The sequence below is a fragment of the Trematomus bernacchii genome, unplaced genomic scaffold (genome assembly GCF_902827165.1).
Source record: "Trematomus bernacchii unplaced genomic scaffold, fTreBer1.1, whole genome shotgun sequence".
In the NCBI taxonomy this organism is placed as follows: Eukaryota; Metazoa; Chordata; class Actinopteri; order Perciformes; family Nototheniidae; genus Trematomus; species Trematomus bernacchii.
Window position 1 is genome coordinate 210,492 of NW_022987681.1, and position 18,671 is coordinate 229,162.

At 40.9% G+C, this 18,671-nt stretch overlaps 1 protein-coding gene across 1 annotated transcript in view; it reads right to left on the bottom strand.

Moving 5' to 3' along the window:
- Positions 1–153: 153 nt before the first annotated feature.
- ptpro (protein tyrosine phosphatase receptor type O) overlaps positions 154–18,671 on the bottom strand; it is a 50,989-nt gene continuing 32,471 nt past the window's right edge. Inside the window, 11 exon segments of the mRNA XM_034136299.1 lie at positions 154–339; positions 1,066–1,199; positions 2,466–2,601; positions 2,884–3,038; positions 3,548–3,670; positions 4,335–4,469; positions 4,830–4,906; positions 7,191–7,281; positions 7,433–7,514; positions 7,799–7,834; positions 10,618–10,701. Of these exon segments, the coding sequence (XP_033992190.1) occupies positions 1,095–1,199; positions 2,466–2,601; positions 2,884–3,038; positions 3,548–3,670; positions 4,335–4,469; positions 4,830–4,906; positions 7,191–7,281; positions 7,433–7,514; positions 7,799–7,834; positions 10,618–10,701 (1,024 nt within the window). The 3' untranslated portion in view covers positions 154–339; positions 1,066–1,094.

Here is an 18,671-nt window from a genome sequence, read left to right on the forward strand (position 1 = left end):
GAAGTTTGTTTTGCTGGGTGTTCAGCGACTCCTGAGATTAAAAAAAGACGTAAAAATGAAAAAACTGCTGACTCAGTTACACCGACTCGTCTGGTTGTGAGGACGAACATCCAATCACAGGACGGCTCGTTGACCTCTGACCCCCCGGCAGTGGTTTCTATTGGTCAGTCAGTGAAGGCTCCTTAAGGCAAAAGTCCATCCCATGCTTTGACACCAATTCAAACCAAAAACTGGATTTTTTTTTTTTTTTTTGTCACTGTTTAGTTTTGTGATGATGAAGCGGGTGTTCCTCTGCAGAGAATGGATGCCTGAAGCTCAGGAGGTGGGCGTGTTCGCAGCCTGCAAGACAAGGACCAGGGATTTCAGACACAGCAGGATCTGAGGAGTAGTTTTTAATTAAAATAGTTTAAGGAAAAACATGCAGAGAGTTTAGACTAATCTCTTTCTATCGGTTGCTATGCAGTTTCCGTAGACAAATAAAAAAGGTGTAAAAAAAAACGTCATAGTACAGTATCTCGAAAACTTCAAAAGAAATGAATGTGTCGAAAAAAAAGAGAAATAAGTCATAGTATAGCATGTCGAAAATGTCCTAAAAATTTCATAGTAAAGTATCTCGAAAACTTCAGAAAATGTCGACGATTTTCTCCAAAAAGTCATAGTTTAGTAGTTCGAAAATCCTAGTATAATATGTCGAACATATGAAAAAAAAGTCATATTATTATGGTATGTCATTCTGTGTTTGGCTTGAGTCTCCGTTCTGTGTTTTGTGTTCTAGCTGCAGATCTCTAATGATTGATTGACAGCTCCTGTGTGAAGATGTGGGCGGGATCTAGCACATCAAGCAGCTTCCTGTGTCGCCTTTTATTGTATTTTTGTAAATATGTTGCTTAAAAATGTTGCTCTTTGTGGCTTTAAACCCGGTGTTGTGTTATCTCTGAGAACATGTTTGGGAGAATATCACGATGAGTCGTTTTAGACCCAAGTGCTGTCTGTGGAGAAGTAGGAACAAGTCATAGTACTGCACTATGTTGTATTATTATGTTTATATTCTAATAGTGAACTCACGTTGGAGGGTTCTCCAGGTTCTCCAGGTTCTATGTCTTGCTGGCGTTCTCGTAGATCACGTCTGAGGTCAAGCTCTGCTGCTTCTTCTTCTGCCACATCAACAGCACACACTGATGGATGAACACGTACTGCTCCTACACACACACACACACACACACACACACACACACACACACACACACACACACACACACACACACACACACACACACACACACACACACACACACACACACACACACAATCACTTTTTTACAACTTATTTAACTATTTTATGACTTTTTACAATAAATACAACACTGACTATATTTTGCTTTTCTACCAAACCCCTCATTAACCCTTTGCATCCTGATCAAACCCCACATTAACCCTTTGCATCCTGATCAAACCCCACATTAACCCTTTGAATCCTGATCAAACCCCTCATTAACCCTTTGCATCCTGATCAAACCCCTCATTAACCCTTTGCATCCTGATCAAACCCCACATTAACCCTTTGAATCCTGATCAAACCCCACATTAACCCTTTGAATCCTGATCAAACCCCACATTAACCCTTTGCATCCTGATCAAACCCCTCATTAACCCTTTGCATCCTGATCAAACCCCTCATTAACCCTTTGCATCCTGATCAAACCCCACATTAACCCTTTGCATCCTGATCAAACCCCACATTAACCCTTTGAATCCTGATCAAACCCCTCATTAACTCTTTGAATCCTGATCAAACCCCTCATTAACCCTTTGCATCCTGATCAAACCCCTCATTAACCCTTTGCATCCTGATCAAACCCCACATTAACCCTTTGCATCCTGATCAAACCCCTCATTAACTCTTTGCATCCTGATCAAACCCCTCATTAACCCTTTGAATCCTGATCAAACCCCACATTAACCCTTTGCATCCTGATCAAACCCCTCATTAACCCTTTGAATCCTGATCAAACCCCTCATTAACCCTTTGAATCCTGATCAAACCCCTCATTAACCCTTTGCATCCTGATCAAACCCCACATTAACCCTTTGCATCCTGATCAAACCCCACATTAACCCTTTGAATCCTGATCAAACCCCTCATTAACTCTTTGCATCCTGATCAAACCCCTCATTAACCCTTTGAATCCTGATCAAACCCCACATTAACCCTTTGCATCCTGATCAAACCCCTCATTAACTCTTTGCATCCTGATCAAACCCCTCATTAACCCTTTGAATCCTGATCAAACCCCACATTAACCCTTTGCATCCTGATCAAACCCCTCATTAACCCTTTGAATCCTGATCAAACCCCTCATTAACCCTTTGCATCCTGATCAAACCCCTCATTAACCCTTTGCATCCTGATCAAACCCCACATTAACCCTTTGCTCCTGCTCCAGGTCTCTTTCCTCCATGTTTACCTCGGTCTGCACCATGGACAGCCGGTGCGACCTCATCTCAGAGACCAAACCCAGGATGTCAGTGAACTCGTGCTCTCTGATGTGCTGCATCAGGCGGTCCAGAGCCATGAAGGTGCCGGTGCGGCCCACCCCCGCACTGAAACACAGCATTAAAACAGATAAACCTCACTGAATAACAAAGATTATCAACATTCAGCAGAGACACATGGAAATGAAACCTCCAGGAGGGGATTCATGGTCCCTGAAAGCAGCTTTACTCTCTCACCAAGTCCAATAAACTCCTCAATAAACAAATGTAATCAGCAATAGTGCGTCAGTGTCCGTGTGTTGTCTGTGTTTACATGATGCCGATCAACCTGCAGTGCACGGTGACGTCAGTAACCCTTAGTGAATATTAAAGGTGATTGAAGATAGTAACCTGCAGTGCACGGTGACGGGCGTCTTGCTCCTCCCGGCCTGCTGACGCACGATGCTCACGAACTGCAGGATGCTCTCGATGGCGTTCACCGTGGGCACGCCGTGATCCGGCCACGATGTGTAGTTCAGGTGCAGGACGTCCTGGGACTCGTCCGCCTGGGGGGGGGGGGGGGAGAGTTAGTGTTAGAAAACTCTCACTGGTCAGCGGCTTGAGCTTCAATATCAGGATCCATGTATTTATGATCCTAATAAATGCCTTTGATCTCATAAACATGTACCATTTAAGATAGATGTTCACGTACGTAAAAAACATACCAACTGATACAAGTATTGAAAAAAAGACATTTTACTAAAAAAAGAAAAATCTAAAAAAGTATATAAACATAAAGATTGTTTAATATAATATTTAAGTAATGATATCATGTCATAACTTATAAAAGTAATCACTAAATGAACCCTTTATCTGATGTGTTCTACAGGATTTAGACAGGGTGGTGGCGCCCCCTGGAGGACAGATTTATGGCTGCTTTAACTCTGTGCTGGTCTGTAAATATCTCAGTAATATACAGTACCCCCCCCCCCGCTCAGATAACCCCCCCCCAGATAACCCCCCTCCCCCCAGGTATCCCCCCCCCTCAGATAACCGACCCACACAGGTGACTCACGTATCCCAGTCTGAACTTCCTGACGATCCACTCCGGAGCCTCGCTCTCCGACAGCAGCTCCACGCTGATCTCTCCGTACAGAACCGGCTCGTCTGAGAACGGCCAGTAGTGGTCGCACTTCACCTGGGACACACACACACACCTGGATTACACACACCTGTACACACACACCTGAGACACACACACCTGTAGTACACATACCTGTACACACACACACACCTGGATTACACACACACACACACACACACACACACACACACACCTGGATTACACACACACACACACACACACACACACACACACCTGGATTACACACACACACACACACCTGGGACACACACACACACACACACACCTGGGACACACACACACACACACACCTGGGACACACACACACACCTGGGACACACACACCTGTACACTCACACACACACACCTGTATACATACACACACACACACACACACACACCTGTAGTGCACTTCACCTGGGACACACAATAATACCTGGATTACACACACCTGAGACACACACCTGTATACACACACCTGTATACACACACCTGTATACACACACCTGTATACACACACCTGTATACACACACCTGAGACACACACCTGAGACATGCAGCTGAGGTCAAGTATATATAAAGTACCTGACAGGTGTACTACAGTACTTTGCAGTACTGAGTACTCACCCTGCGTCTCTCGCTGCACTGCGTCAGTATATATAGTACAGGTGTAGTACAGTTGTAGTACAGGTGTATATAAGTACTCAGCAGTACTCACCCTGCGTCTCTCGCTGCACTGCGTCAGCATCACGATCACACAGCTCTTCTCCTGGAGGATCATCTTCCAGAAATCATTCCTGGTCTCAGGGAGCGGGCCCTGGGTCGCTATGTACTCCTGGGGGGTCTTATAGCCCTGTGTACAAATACACATATATAAATACTCTCATACTCCTGGGGGGTCTTATAGCCCTGTGTACAAATACACATATATAAATACTCTCATACTCCTGGGGGGTCTTATAGCCCTGTGTACAAATACACATATATAAATACTCTCATACTCCTGGGGGGTCTTATAGCCCTGTGTACAAATACACATATATAAATACTCTCATACTCCTGGGGGGTCTTATAGCCCTGTGTACAAATACACATATATAAATACTCTCATACTCCTGGGGGGTCTTATAGCCCTGTGTACAAATACACATATATGTATAACATTATTTAATAATAATGATAATAACAATAACAATAACAGTAAGGGACTGACGGGGATGTAGTTGGCGTTGATGTAGTCGGAGCCCTCGTCGTGGTGCAGAGAGAGCAGCTGCACCCGGCTGAAGTCGTCTGAGGAGAACATCAGAAATATTAAGATCTGTTTAAATCAGGGGTGGGCAAACTTTTTGGCTCGGGGGCCACTATGAGTTTTAAAATGTAACAGATGGGCCAGTAGCAGATCGGTGAAAAAATATTTAGCTGTCCACTCCTCAGTATACACTCGGCACTCATTGTCGACTTTTCTTTTCTTTGGTCCACTCATACAGATGCAGGTTCAAAGGTGAATTAGGTTCAAAGGTGAATTAGGTTCAAAGGTGAGTTATTGCGTCATTGCGTCATCGTTTGCGTCATGACGTAACCGTTTACGTGCCTTCTAATGACCCACACAGCGTTTTACGTCGCTGATTTTCTCCGCAACACCGCTCACAACAACATCAATAGAGAACTGCGTCTGGTAGTTTTTAATCATACGAAGCCAGATTAAATTAAAGAACTACTTCTCCAGCCTTATACCTTTCTCCAGAGTGCCGTGGTGTTTATTAATGTGGTTCAGTGGCATTACCGCCCGCTGCAGTGCTGCTCGTCCATCGGAGTTTATTCTACCGTTAACTCGTGGCAGCGGCCGCTGTAAAGTATTCACTGTCTGACTGTCACACAAGCAGCTGATAAATATCCCCCATCCCCATCAGTGAATGTGTTTTAGTCTGAAAGCTGTTCGGCATCACAACGCTGTTATGAAAGTTTCTCTGGCATTATACAGGTGATGTTAGCATAGCAACCGAAGCTAATCAGACTATCTCGTGTCATATTGTGGCATAAACCGTTTTCTACACAAAATAAACAGAATCACACTCAGCTGGTTAGTGTTGCCTGACTTTATATAAGTGTTTTTTATAAGTGTGTGGTCGCGTTCTAGTCCCTTTGCTCAGCGCTACTGTTTAACTTGTTACAACTTGTATTTCGCCATGAACTGTTATTGCTGCTCAGGTTAATCTCGACCCCCTCCAATGTAAGCGTGACGTATTTGGTTCTCTGATCTTGCCGGGTTGCCGAGTGGGGCCAGCTGAGAGAATAGACCAGACTCCAGCAAAGGTCATTGTGTCTAGAGTGCGCCATCTAGTGGGATCAACTGGAATGCCAGGTATTGCAGGAAAAAGGCAAAATGAATGCGGTCTTTCCTATAATTTGGACAATTTTGTACCAATATTCGGCGGGCCGGATTCTAAAGCCCAACGGGCCGTATATGGCCCGTTGGGCTTTTGTTTGCCCATGCCTGGTTTAAATGATCAACAATCTTTAAAGGTACCGGGACCCCCGGGGGTGCTGCAGGGACCCTAGAGGTGCTACAGGGACCCTAGAGGTGCTGCAGGGACCCTAGAGGTGATACAGGGACCCTAGAGGAGCTACAGGGACCCTAGAGGTGCTGCAGGGACCCCTAGAGGTGCTACAGGGACCCTAGAGGGGCTACAGGGACCCTAGAGGTGCTGCAGGGACCCTAGAGGTGCTACAGGGACCCCTAGAGGAGCTACATGGACCCTAGAGGTGCTGCAGGGACCCTAGAGGTGCTGCAGGGACCCTAGAGGTGCTACAGGGACCCCTAGAGGTGCTGCAGGGGATCTCAGGGGAACGCAGGTTAGAGAGAGCATTTTATTTCCACCCAAAACATTTTGTATCCACTGTTTGTGGACCCCTAACCCTAACCCTGTTTGTGGACCCCTAACCCTAACCCTGTTTGTGGACCCCTAACCCTGTTTGTGGACCCCTAACCCTAACCCTGTTTGTGGAACCCTAACCCTGTTTGTGGACCCCTAACCCTAACCCTGTTTGTGGACCCCTAACCCTGTTTGTGGACCCCTAACCCTAACCCTGTCTGTGGAACCCTAACCCTAACCCTGTTTGTGGACCCCTAACCCTAACCCTGTTTGTGGAACCCTAACCCTAACCCTGTTTGTGGAACCCTAACCCTAACCCTGTTTGTGGACCCCTAACCCTAACCCTGTTTGTGGAACCCTAACCCTGTTTGTGGACCCCTAACCCTAACCCTGTTTGTGGACCCCTAACCCTAACCCTGTTTGTGGAACCCTAACCCTGTTTGTGGAACCCTAACCCTGTTTGTGGAACCCTAACCCTAACCCTGTTTGTGGAACCCTAACCCTAACCCTGTTTGTGGAACCCTAACCCTAACCCTGTTTGTGGACCCCTAACCCTAACCCTGTTTGTGGAACCCTAACCCTGTTTGTGGAACCCTAACCCTAACCCTGTTTGTGGAACCCTAACCTTAACCTGACACCAGTCAGAAAGGTTTAGAACCAGAGAACTGGAGGAACTTTAAATAAAGAACAATGTCTCGTACACGGCAGGATGTTCGTGTATCGGTTCTTCGGACGGTTCACGGGTAGATCAGCTGCATCGTGGGAGAGATCCAGACCCACACTCTTCAGCTCCTGGAGAACAGAGAACATGAGGAACATGAGGAACAATAAAATAAATAAAATAAATAAATAAATAATAAATAAATAAATAAATAAATAAAATAAATAAAATAAATAAAATAAATAAAATAAATAAATAAAGTTGAAGGTAGATGAGCCGTACCTCAAACTGCAGGGAGAACTTGTACGCAGAGTCTTTGCTCATCTCTCTGAAGTACGCCTCGAAGTCGTCCAGCTGCACCGGGCTGAGAGCAGACACAACAAAGAGTCAGGAGATAACAACAAATCAGACACTGACGTATTACACACACACACACACACACACACACACACACACACACACACACACACACACACACACACACACACACACACACACACACACCACACACACACACACACACACACACACACACACACACACACACACACACACACACACACACACACACACACACACACACACACACACACACACACACACACACACACACACACAGGTGGAGGATGAAGAAACGTTAGATGTTACCTGGTTAGTTTCCGCTTCTTTAAAGCTGTCTTGCTCCTAAAAAAATACAAAGGTTATAAAAATCCTCACGATGAGAAACGGACAGAATAAAGAATATAATAAATAAATATTATAATAAAGAGCGCTATGCTTTAAACAGAACAGGAGGGTTAGACCGATGGAGGTATTGTTATTGTGCTTTCAAATATAAAATAAGACGTCACCAATACAACTAAAAGGTTGTTTAATTGTATGTTGTTTAAACTTTATTAAAATAAGTAAATAAATGTCTTGTCAAGTTTCAATTTTTTTTAAATACTAATATAATATTTTTGGATGCTTTTTCAAACATTTACGTTTAAAAATGTACGTTTTTTTATCTTCGCTGTATGAAACCCATCCATCGGTTGAACCCTTTAAAATACTAACCTTATTTTACAGAGAATGAATATCATGCTCAGCTCTCGTTCGTTTAAAATATTAATACTTTAAAGAAAGCTTAATATCAAACATGCAGTCATTTCAATGTAAACCTCTCGCTTCTGTTTTTAAAGATTGAATCTCTGAGTGATTTCATAACGACCGACGGTTTGTCAGGGCCATTGTTATCGGGGGAGATTAGAGGAAGGGTCAACATTCTGATATAAGTCAGAATTCTGAGAAAATATCAACATTTTGAAAAGAAAAAAAAGTGTTTTCCGAGTTCTGACTTTTTTTGAGAAAAATCTGAAATTAAAAAAATAAAAAGTCCCGAATCCTCTTCCATACTTACATTTGCTTTGCTTTAATGGAAATTGCATTTTTTTTTGTTGCAAATTAATCCGTTTAGAATATCTTGAATTAAAAAAAACATTAACATTTTTTACTTTAAAGGGGACCTATCATGCAAAATGCACTTGTGTACGTCTTTTCTACATGAATATGTGTCCCCGGTGTTCCAGGGAACTCACCAAGTGTCAGAAAACACAACCCTCTCTATTTTCCTCCATACCCAAATCTCTAAAAAAGGGGCTGCAACGGATCTGATAAAAACTGATCCAGATTTGAACACTGTCCTGACGTCAGGACGGTGGCGCTACGGCTATTGGGCCAACTCCACCAATCAGGAGGAGACAGCCACGGCCATTGCCGTTCGAAAGCGCTGGAGACGCTGTAGTACATATGCCAGGCCTGTAGGTGGTGCTGTTCTCACAGAATCAGCCCTTGCTAAAACAGAGCTAGAAAATGTCAAATTGAGCAAAATGAGGCATGGCTAAAATGCATGATCTGTTTGGTATTTTGAAAAGAAAAAAGTATAAATATGCCTTATATAGGTATGGTCCTACACTATATTATTCAAATATAGCATGATAGGTCCACTTTAAATTCAACTTTAATCTGGAAATTCAGATTTTTACATCCCTTTTATGGCGCCATATTTATCTATTTATTTGTACCTACAATGGCCCGAGTACATCGTCACATGTTAAAGTTTTAACCAGGAACATGCACACCGGAATATACAGAATAATCAGCCAATCAGAGCTCAGAGAAATCTTTAGTTTAAAAACAAACAAGAAGAGAAAGACTGACGGCATGCAGAGCGTAGTTAGCACCTACAGTTAGCACCAACAGTTAGCACCAACAGTTAGCACCAACAGCTAGCATCACAGTTAGCACCAACAGTTAGCACCAACAGTTAGCATCACAGTTAGCACCAACAGTTAGCACCAACAGTTAGCACCAACAGTTAGTACCAACAGTTAGCATCACAGTTAGCACCAACAGTTAGCACCAACAGTTAGTACCAACAGTTAGCATCACAGTTAGCACCAACAGTTAGCACCAACAGTTAGTACCAACAGTTAGCACCAACAGTTAGCATCACAGTTAGCACCAACAGTTGGCATCACAGTTAGCATCACAGTTAGCACCACAGTTAGCATCACAGTTGGCCTCACAGTTAGCATCACAGTTAGCATCAACAGTTAGCATCACAGTTAGCACCACAGTTAGCATCACAGTTGGCCTCACAGTTAGCATCACAGTTAGCACCAACAGTTAGCCTCACAGTTAGCCTCACAGTTAGCATCACAGTTGGCCTCACAGTTAGCATCACAGTTAGCACCAACAGTTAGCCTCACAGTTAGCCTCACAGTTAGCATCGTGCTACATCCACAGGTTATATTTGTGAGACCACAGACACAGCATCGCAGGACAAAGTTCAACGTCTGCTGACTTCCTGTTTCCCCGTCAATCAAACTGGACTTTAAAGAAGACATTTTTAAATTTGAAAATAAGAGTCGGTGGTTTCCTGTGATTGGTTCTTGTCAATAATCCCAAGGTTTGTGGAGCCAGCTTTATTTACTTAATAATAACAAAACTCAACAATGTACATCTCTGGGATTCAATATTTATTTTGTGATTTTCTTTTCATATTTGTATCCTCGTCTGATGTCTGATGTCTGCAAGTTGTGATGTATTTTCTTGTACATTTATGATGTTTTCATGATTTTATTTTCTTCTTGTAAAGAGGTGATATATATTCCTAAATATGTTTCATAGAAATCATGTTTTTGCAAATTTCTGTGTTTAAAAAAATATATTTTTCTGATAAAAATGTACGTTTTGAATCCCGGAGAAAATGTTTAGTTTTTCTTTAATTATACATTTTTTAGTTTTATTATAAAAAATGATAAATTCCCTTTTTCCACTTCTTTGTGAAACTTGAGTTTGGTGTCCCTGGGATTAGTTGACATCAGGAAACAATACAAACGATGACCTCTTATTAAACGTGTCTCCAGAGAGGGAAACAGTGTCTCTGAGGATACTGTGACCTGTGGCTTTAGGTGATTACTTACCAAGGGTTAATATAAAAAGCCAAAAGATAGTCAGTCCAGAGGCAGGACGGCAGGAGGGTAAGGAAGGCAAAGAGGCTTCTTCGCCTGAAGGGGGGGAAACAAAACAATAAACACCAAGTCAGATGAACCAGACAGCAGGGGGCGACAGGGGGCAGAACATTAGTGAAGCTTTAGTTATCATGCAGAGACCTCAGAGTCTCTCACAACAGGGGGTCTGTTCCCAGAGTCAATGGGCCCACTGTCTCCTTTCAGCAACCACTCCCACAATGCAACACTCAGCACAGTCACTCTGACGGCTCGTTAACCTCGTGAGCTCGTTAACAGGAATAATGACTCATCTCTGGGTTCATGTTCTTACATGCCTGTAAGAACTGATCAATAAACACAGTGTGCAATACACATAAAGCTCATGTTGAAATGTATAATAAAGATAAACATTTTGGAAAAATATCACAATTCTGAGATTTTCAGGAAAAATTAAGAATTCGGAAATGTTCAGAATTAAGTCTGAATTTTTGGAAAAATAGAAAACGTCATCTATCTAGCATAGTAACTGAGTACATTTACTCAAGTATTGTAATGAAGTACTTTGTTGACAAATGTGTACTTTACTTGAGTATTTCAGTTTAAAGCTACTTTATATTTCTACCAACAGTCAGAGATCGCACTTCTTACTCTACGTTTATAAAAACCCATTTCAACCTACAGTGTAACCACTACAGTGTATACACTACAGTGTATACACTGTAGTGTATACACTGTAGTGTTTACACTGTAGTGTTTAGTGGATACACTGTAGTGGATACACTGTAGTGTTTACACACTGTAGTGTTTAGTGGTTACACTGTAGTGGTTACACTGTAGTGTATACACTAAACACTACAGTGTAAACACTACAGTGTAACCACTGCAGTGTAACCACTAAACACTACAGTGTAACCACTAAACACTACAGTGTAAACACTACAGTGTAAACACTACAGTGTAACCACTAAACACTACAGTGTATAAACACTACAGTGTATACACTACAGTGTATACACTAAACACTACAGTGTAACCACTGCAGTGTAACCACTAAACACTACAGTGTAAACACTACAGTATAACCACTACAGTGTAACCACTAAACACTACAGTGTAACCACTACAGTGTATACACTAAACACTACAGTGTAAACACTAAACACTACAGTGTATAAACACTAAACACTACAGTGTATAAACACTACAGTGTATACACTACAGTGTATACACTAAACACTACAGTGTAACCACTACAGTGTAACCACTACAGTGTAACCACTACAGTGTATACACTAAACACTACAGTGTAACCACTAAACACTACAGTGTATAAACACTACAGTGTATACACTACAGTGTATACACTAAACACTACAGTGTATACACTACAGTGTGTAAACACTACAGTGTAACCACTAAACACTACAGTGTAACCACTACAGTGTAACCACTAAACACTACAGTGTAACCACTAAACACTACAGTGTAAACACTACAGTGTAAACACTACAGTGTAACCACTAAACACTACAGTGTAACCACTACAGTGTAAACACTACAATGTAACCACTACAGTGTAACCACTAAACACTACAGTGTAACCACTACAGTGTAAACACTACAGTGTAACCACTACAGTGTAACCACTAAACACTACAGTGTAACCACTACAGTGTAACCACTACAGTGTAACCACTAAACACTACAGTGTAACCACTACAGTGTAAACACTACAGTGTATACACTACAGTGTATACACTAAACACTACAGTGTAACCACTACAGTGTAACCACTAAACACTACAGTGTAACCACTACAGTGTAAACACTACAATGTAACCACTACAGTGTAACCACTAAACACTACAGTGTAACCACTACAGTGTAAACACTACAATGTAACCACTACAGTGTAACCACTAAACACTACAGTGTAACCACTACAGTGTAACCACTGCAGTGTAACCACTAAACACTAGTGTAACCACTAAACACTACAGTGTAAACACTACAGTGTAAACACTACAGTGTAACCACTAAACACTACAGTGTATAAACACTACAGTGTATACACTACAGTGTATACACTAAACACTACAGTGTAACCACTGCAGTGTAACCACTAACACTACAGTGTAACCACTAAACACTACAGTGTAAACACTACAGTGTAACCACTACAGTGTAACCACTAAACACTACAGTGTAAACACTACAGTGTAAACACTACAGTGTAACCACTACAGTGTATACACTAAACACTACAGTGTAAACACTAAACACTACAGTGTATAAACACTACAGTGTATACACTACAGTGTATACACTAAACACTACAGTGTAAACACTACAGTGTAACCACTACAGTGTAACCACTACAGTGTATACACTAAACACTACAGTGTAACCACTAAACACTACAGTGTATACACTACAGTGTATACACTAAACACTACAGTGTAAACACTACAGTGTAACCACTACAGTGTAACCACTACAGTGTATACACTACAGTGTAACCACTAAACACTACAGTGTATACACTACAGTGTGTAAACACTACAGTGTAACCACTAAACACTACAGTGTAACCACTACAGTGTAACCACTAAACACTACAGTGTAACCACTAAACACTACAGTGTAAACACTACAGTGTAACCACTACAGTGTAACCACTAAACACTACAGTGTAAACACTACAGTGTAAACACTACAGTGTAACCACTACAGTGTATACACTAAACACTACAGTGTAACCACTAAACACTACAGTGTATAAACACTACAGTGTATACACTACAGTGTATACACTAAACACTACAGTGTAAACACTACAGTGTAACCACTACAGTGTAACCACTAAACACTACAGTGTAACCACTACAGTGTAAACACTACAATGTAACCACTACAGTGTAACCACTAAACACTACAGTGTAACCACTACAGTGTAACCACTAAACACTACAGTGTAACCACTACAGTGTAACCACTAAACACTACAGTGTAACCACTACAGTGTAAACACTACAGTGTATACACTACAGTGTATACACTAAACACTACAGTGTAAACACTACAGTGTAACCACTACAGTGTAACCACTAAACACTATAGTGTAACCACTACAGTGTAAACACTACAATGTAACCACTACAGTGTAACCACTAAACACTACAGTGTAACCACTACAGTGTAAACACTACAATGTAACCACTACAGTGTAACCACTAAACACTACAGTGTAACCACTACAGTGTAACCACTAAACACTACAGTGTAACCACTACAGTGTAAACACTACAGTGTATACACTACAGTGTATACACTAAACACTACAGTGTAAACACTACAGTGTAACCACTACAGTGTAACCACTACAGTGTAACCACTAAACACTACAGTGTAACCACTACAGTGTAAACACTACAATGTAACCACTACAGTGTATACACTAAACACTACAGTGTAAACACTACAGTGTAACCACTAAACACTACAGTGTAACCACTACAGTGTAACCACTACAATGTAACCACTACAGTGTAACCACTAAACACTACAGTGTAACCACTACAGTGTAACCACTAAACACTACAGTGTAACCACTACAGTGTATACACTACAGTGTATACACTACAGTGTATACACTAAACACTACAGTGTAAACACTACAGTGTAACCACTACAGTGTAACCACTACAGTGTAACCACTAAACACTACAGTGTAACCACTACAGTGTATACACTACAGTGTAAACACTACAGTGTAACCACTAAACACTACAGTGTAACCACTACAGTGTAACCACTACAGTGTAACCACTAAACACTACAGTGTAACCACTACAGTGTAAACACTACAGTGTATACACTACAGTGTATACACTAAACACTACAGTGTAAACACTACAGTGTAACCACTAAACACTACAGTGTAAACACTACAGTGTAAACACTACAGTGTGTAAACACTACAGTGTAAACACTACAGTGTATACACTACAGTGTATACACTGTAGTGTATACACTGTAGTGTTTACACTGTAGTGTTTAGTGGATACACTGTAGTGGATACACTGTAGTGTTTACACACTGTAGTGTTTAGTGGTTACACTGTAGTGGTTACACTGTAGTGTATACACTAAAACACCTACAGTGTAAACACTACAGTGTAACCACTGCAGTGTAACCACTAAACACTACAGTGGTAACCACTAAACACTACAGTGTAAACACTACAGTGTAACACTACAGTGTAACCACTAAACACTACAGTGTATAACACTACAGTGTATACACTACAGTGTATACACTAAACACTACAGTGTAACCACTGCAGTGTAACCACTAAACACTACAGTGTAAACACTACAGTATAACCACTACAGTGTAACCACTAAACACTACAGTGTAACCACTACAGTGTATACACTAAACACTACAGTGTAAACACTAAACACTACAGTGTATAAACACTAAACACTACAGTGTATAAACACTACAGTGTATACACTACAGTGTATACACTAAACACTACAGTGTAACCACTACAGTGTAACCACTACAGTGTAACCACTACAGTGTATACACTAAACACTACAGTGTAACCACTAAACACTACAGTGTATAAACACTACAGTGTATACACTACAGTGTATACACTAAACACTACAGTGTATACACTACAGTGTGTAAACACTACAGTGTAACCACTAAACACTACAGTGTAACCACTACAGTGTAACCACTAAACACTACAGTGTAACCACTAAACACTACAGTGTAAACACTACAGTGTAACCACTACAGTGTAACCACTAAACACTACAGTGTAAACACTACAGTGTAAACACTACAGTGTAACCACTAAACACTACAGTGTAACCACTACAGTGTAAACACTACAATGTAACCACTACAGTGTAACCACTAAACACTACAGTGTAACCACTACAGTGTAAACACTACAGTGTAACCACTACAGTGTAACCACTAAACACTACAGTGTAACCACTACAGTGTAACCACTAAACACTACAGTGTAACCACTACAGTGTAACCACTACAGTGTAACCACTAAACACTACAGTGTAACCACTACAGTGTAAACACTACAGTGTATACACTACAGTGTATACACTAAACACTACAGTGTAACCACTACAGTGTAACCACTAAACACTACAGTGTAACCACTACAGTGTAAACACTACAATGTAACCACTACAGTGTAACCACTAAACACTACAGTGTAACCACTACAGTGTAAACACTACAATGTAACCACTACAGTGTAACCACTAAACACTACAGTGTAACCACTACAGTGTAACCACTGCAGTGTAACCACTAAACACTAGTGTAACCACTAAACACTACAGTGTAAACACTACAGTGTAAACACTACAGTGTAACCACTAAACACTACAGTGTATAAACACTACAGTGTATACACTACAGTGTATACACTAAACACTACAGTGTAACCACTGCAGTGTAACCACTAAACACTACAGTGTAACCACTAAACACTACAGTGTAAACACTACAGTGTAACCACTACAGTGTAACCACTAAACACTACAGTGTAAACACTACAGTGTAAACACTACAGTGTAACCACTACAGTGTATACACTAAACACTACAGTGTAAACACTAAACACTACAGTGTATAAACACTACAGTGTATACACTACAGTGTATACACTAAACACTACAGTGTAAACACTACAGTGTAACCACTACAGTGTAACCACTACAGTGTATACACTAAACACTACAGTGTAACCACTAAACACTACAGTGTATACACTACAGTGTATACACTAAACACTACAGTGTAAACACTACAGTGTAACCACTACAGTGTAACCACTACAGTGTATACACTACAGTGTAACCACTAAACACTACAGTGTATACACTACAGTGTGTAAACACTACAGTGTAACCACTAAACACTACAGTGTATAAACACTACAGTGTATACACTACAGTGTATACACTAAACACTACAGTGTAAACACTACAGTGTAACCACTACAGTGTAACCACTAAACACTACAGTGTAACCACTACAGTGTAAACACTACAATGTAACCACTACAGTGTAACCACTAAACACTACAGTGTACCACTACAGTGTAACCACTAAACACTACAGTGTAACCACTACAGTGTAACCACTAAACACTACAGTGTAACCACTACAGTGTAAACACTACAGTGTATACACTACAGTGTATACACTAAACACTACAGTGTAAACACTACAGTGTAACCACTACAGTGTAACCACTAAACACTATAGTGTAACCACTACAGTGTAAACACTACAATGTAACCACTACAGTGTAACCACTAAACACTACAGTGTAACCACTACAGTGTAAACACTACAATGTAACCACTACAGTGTAACCACTAAACACTACAGTGTAACCACTACAGTGTAACCACTAAACACTACAGTGTAACCACTACAGTGTAACCACTACAGTGTAACCACTAAACACTACAGTGTAACCACTACAGTGTAAACACTACAGTGTATACACTACAGTGTATACACTAAACACTACAGTGTAAACACTACAGTGTAACCACTACAGTGTAACCACTACAGTGTAACCACTAAACACTACAGTGTAACCACTACAGTGTAAACACTACAATGTAACCACTACAGTGTAACCACTAAACACTACAGTGTAACCACTACAGTGTAACCACTACAGTGTAACCACTAAACACTACAGTGTAACCACTACAGTGTAAACACTACAGTGTATACACTACAGTGTATACACTAAACACTACAGTGTAAACACTACAGTGTAACCACTAAACACTACAGTGTAAACACTACAGTGTAAACACTACAGTGTGTAAACACTACAGTGTAAACACTACAGTGTATACACTACAGTGTATACACTGTAGTGTTTAGTGTATACACTACAGTGTATACACTGTAGTGTATACACTGTAGTGTATACACTAAACACTACAGTGTAAACACTACAGTGTAAACACTAGTGTATACACTACAGTGTATACACTGTAGTGTATACACTGTAGTGTATACACTAAACACTACAGTGTAAACACTACAGTGTAACCACTAAACACTACAGTGTATAAACACTACAGTGTATATACACTACAGTGTATACACTAAACACTACAGTGTAAACACTACAGTGTAACCACTACAGTGTAACCACTACAATGTAACCACTAAACACTACAGTGTAACCACTACAGTGTAAACACTACAGTGTAACCACTACAGTGTAACCACTAAACACTACAGTGTAACCACTACAGTGTAACCACTACAGTGTAACCACTAAACACGACAGTGTAACCACTACAGTGTAACCACTACAGTGTAACCACTAAACACTACAGTGTAACCACTACAGTGTAAACACTACAGTGTATACACTACAGTGTATACACTAAACACTACAGTGTAAACACTAGTGTAACCACTACAGTGTATACACTACAGTGTATACACTGTAGTGTATACACTACAGTGTGTATACACTGTAGTGTATACACACTACAGTGTAACCACTAAACACTACAGTGTAACCACTACAGTGTAACCACTACAGTGTAAACACTAAACACTACAGTGTAACCACTAAACACTACAGTGTAACCACTACAGTGTAACCACTACAGTGTAAACACTAAACACTACAGTGTAAACACTACAGTGTAACCACTAAACACTACAGTGTAACCACTACAGTGTAACCACTACAGTGTAACCACTAAACACTACAGTGTAAACACTACAGTGTAACCACTAAACACTACAGTGTAAACACTACAGTGTATACACTACAGTGTAACCACTAAACACTACAGTGTAAACACTACAGTGTAACCACTAAACACTACAGTGTAACCACTACAGTGTAACCACTACAGTGTAACCACTAAACACTACAGTGTAAACACTACAGTGTAACCACTAAACACTACAGTGTAACCACTACAGTG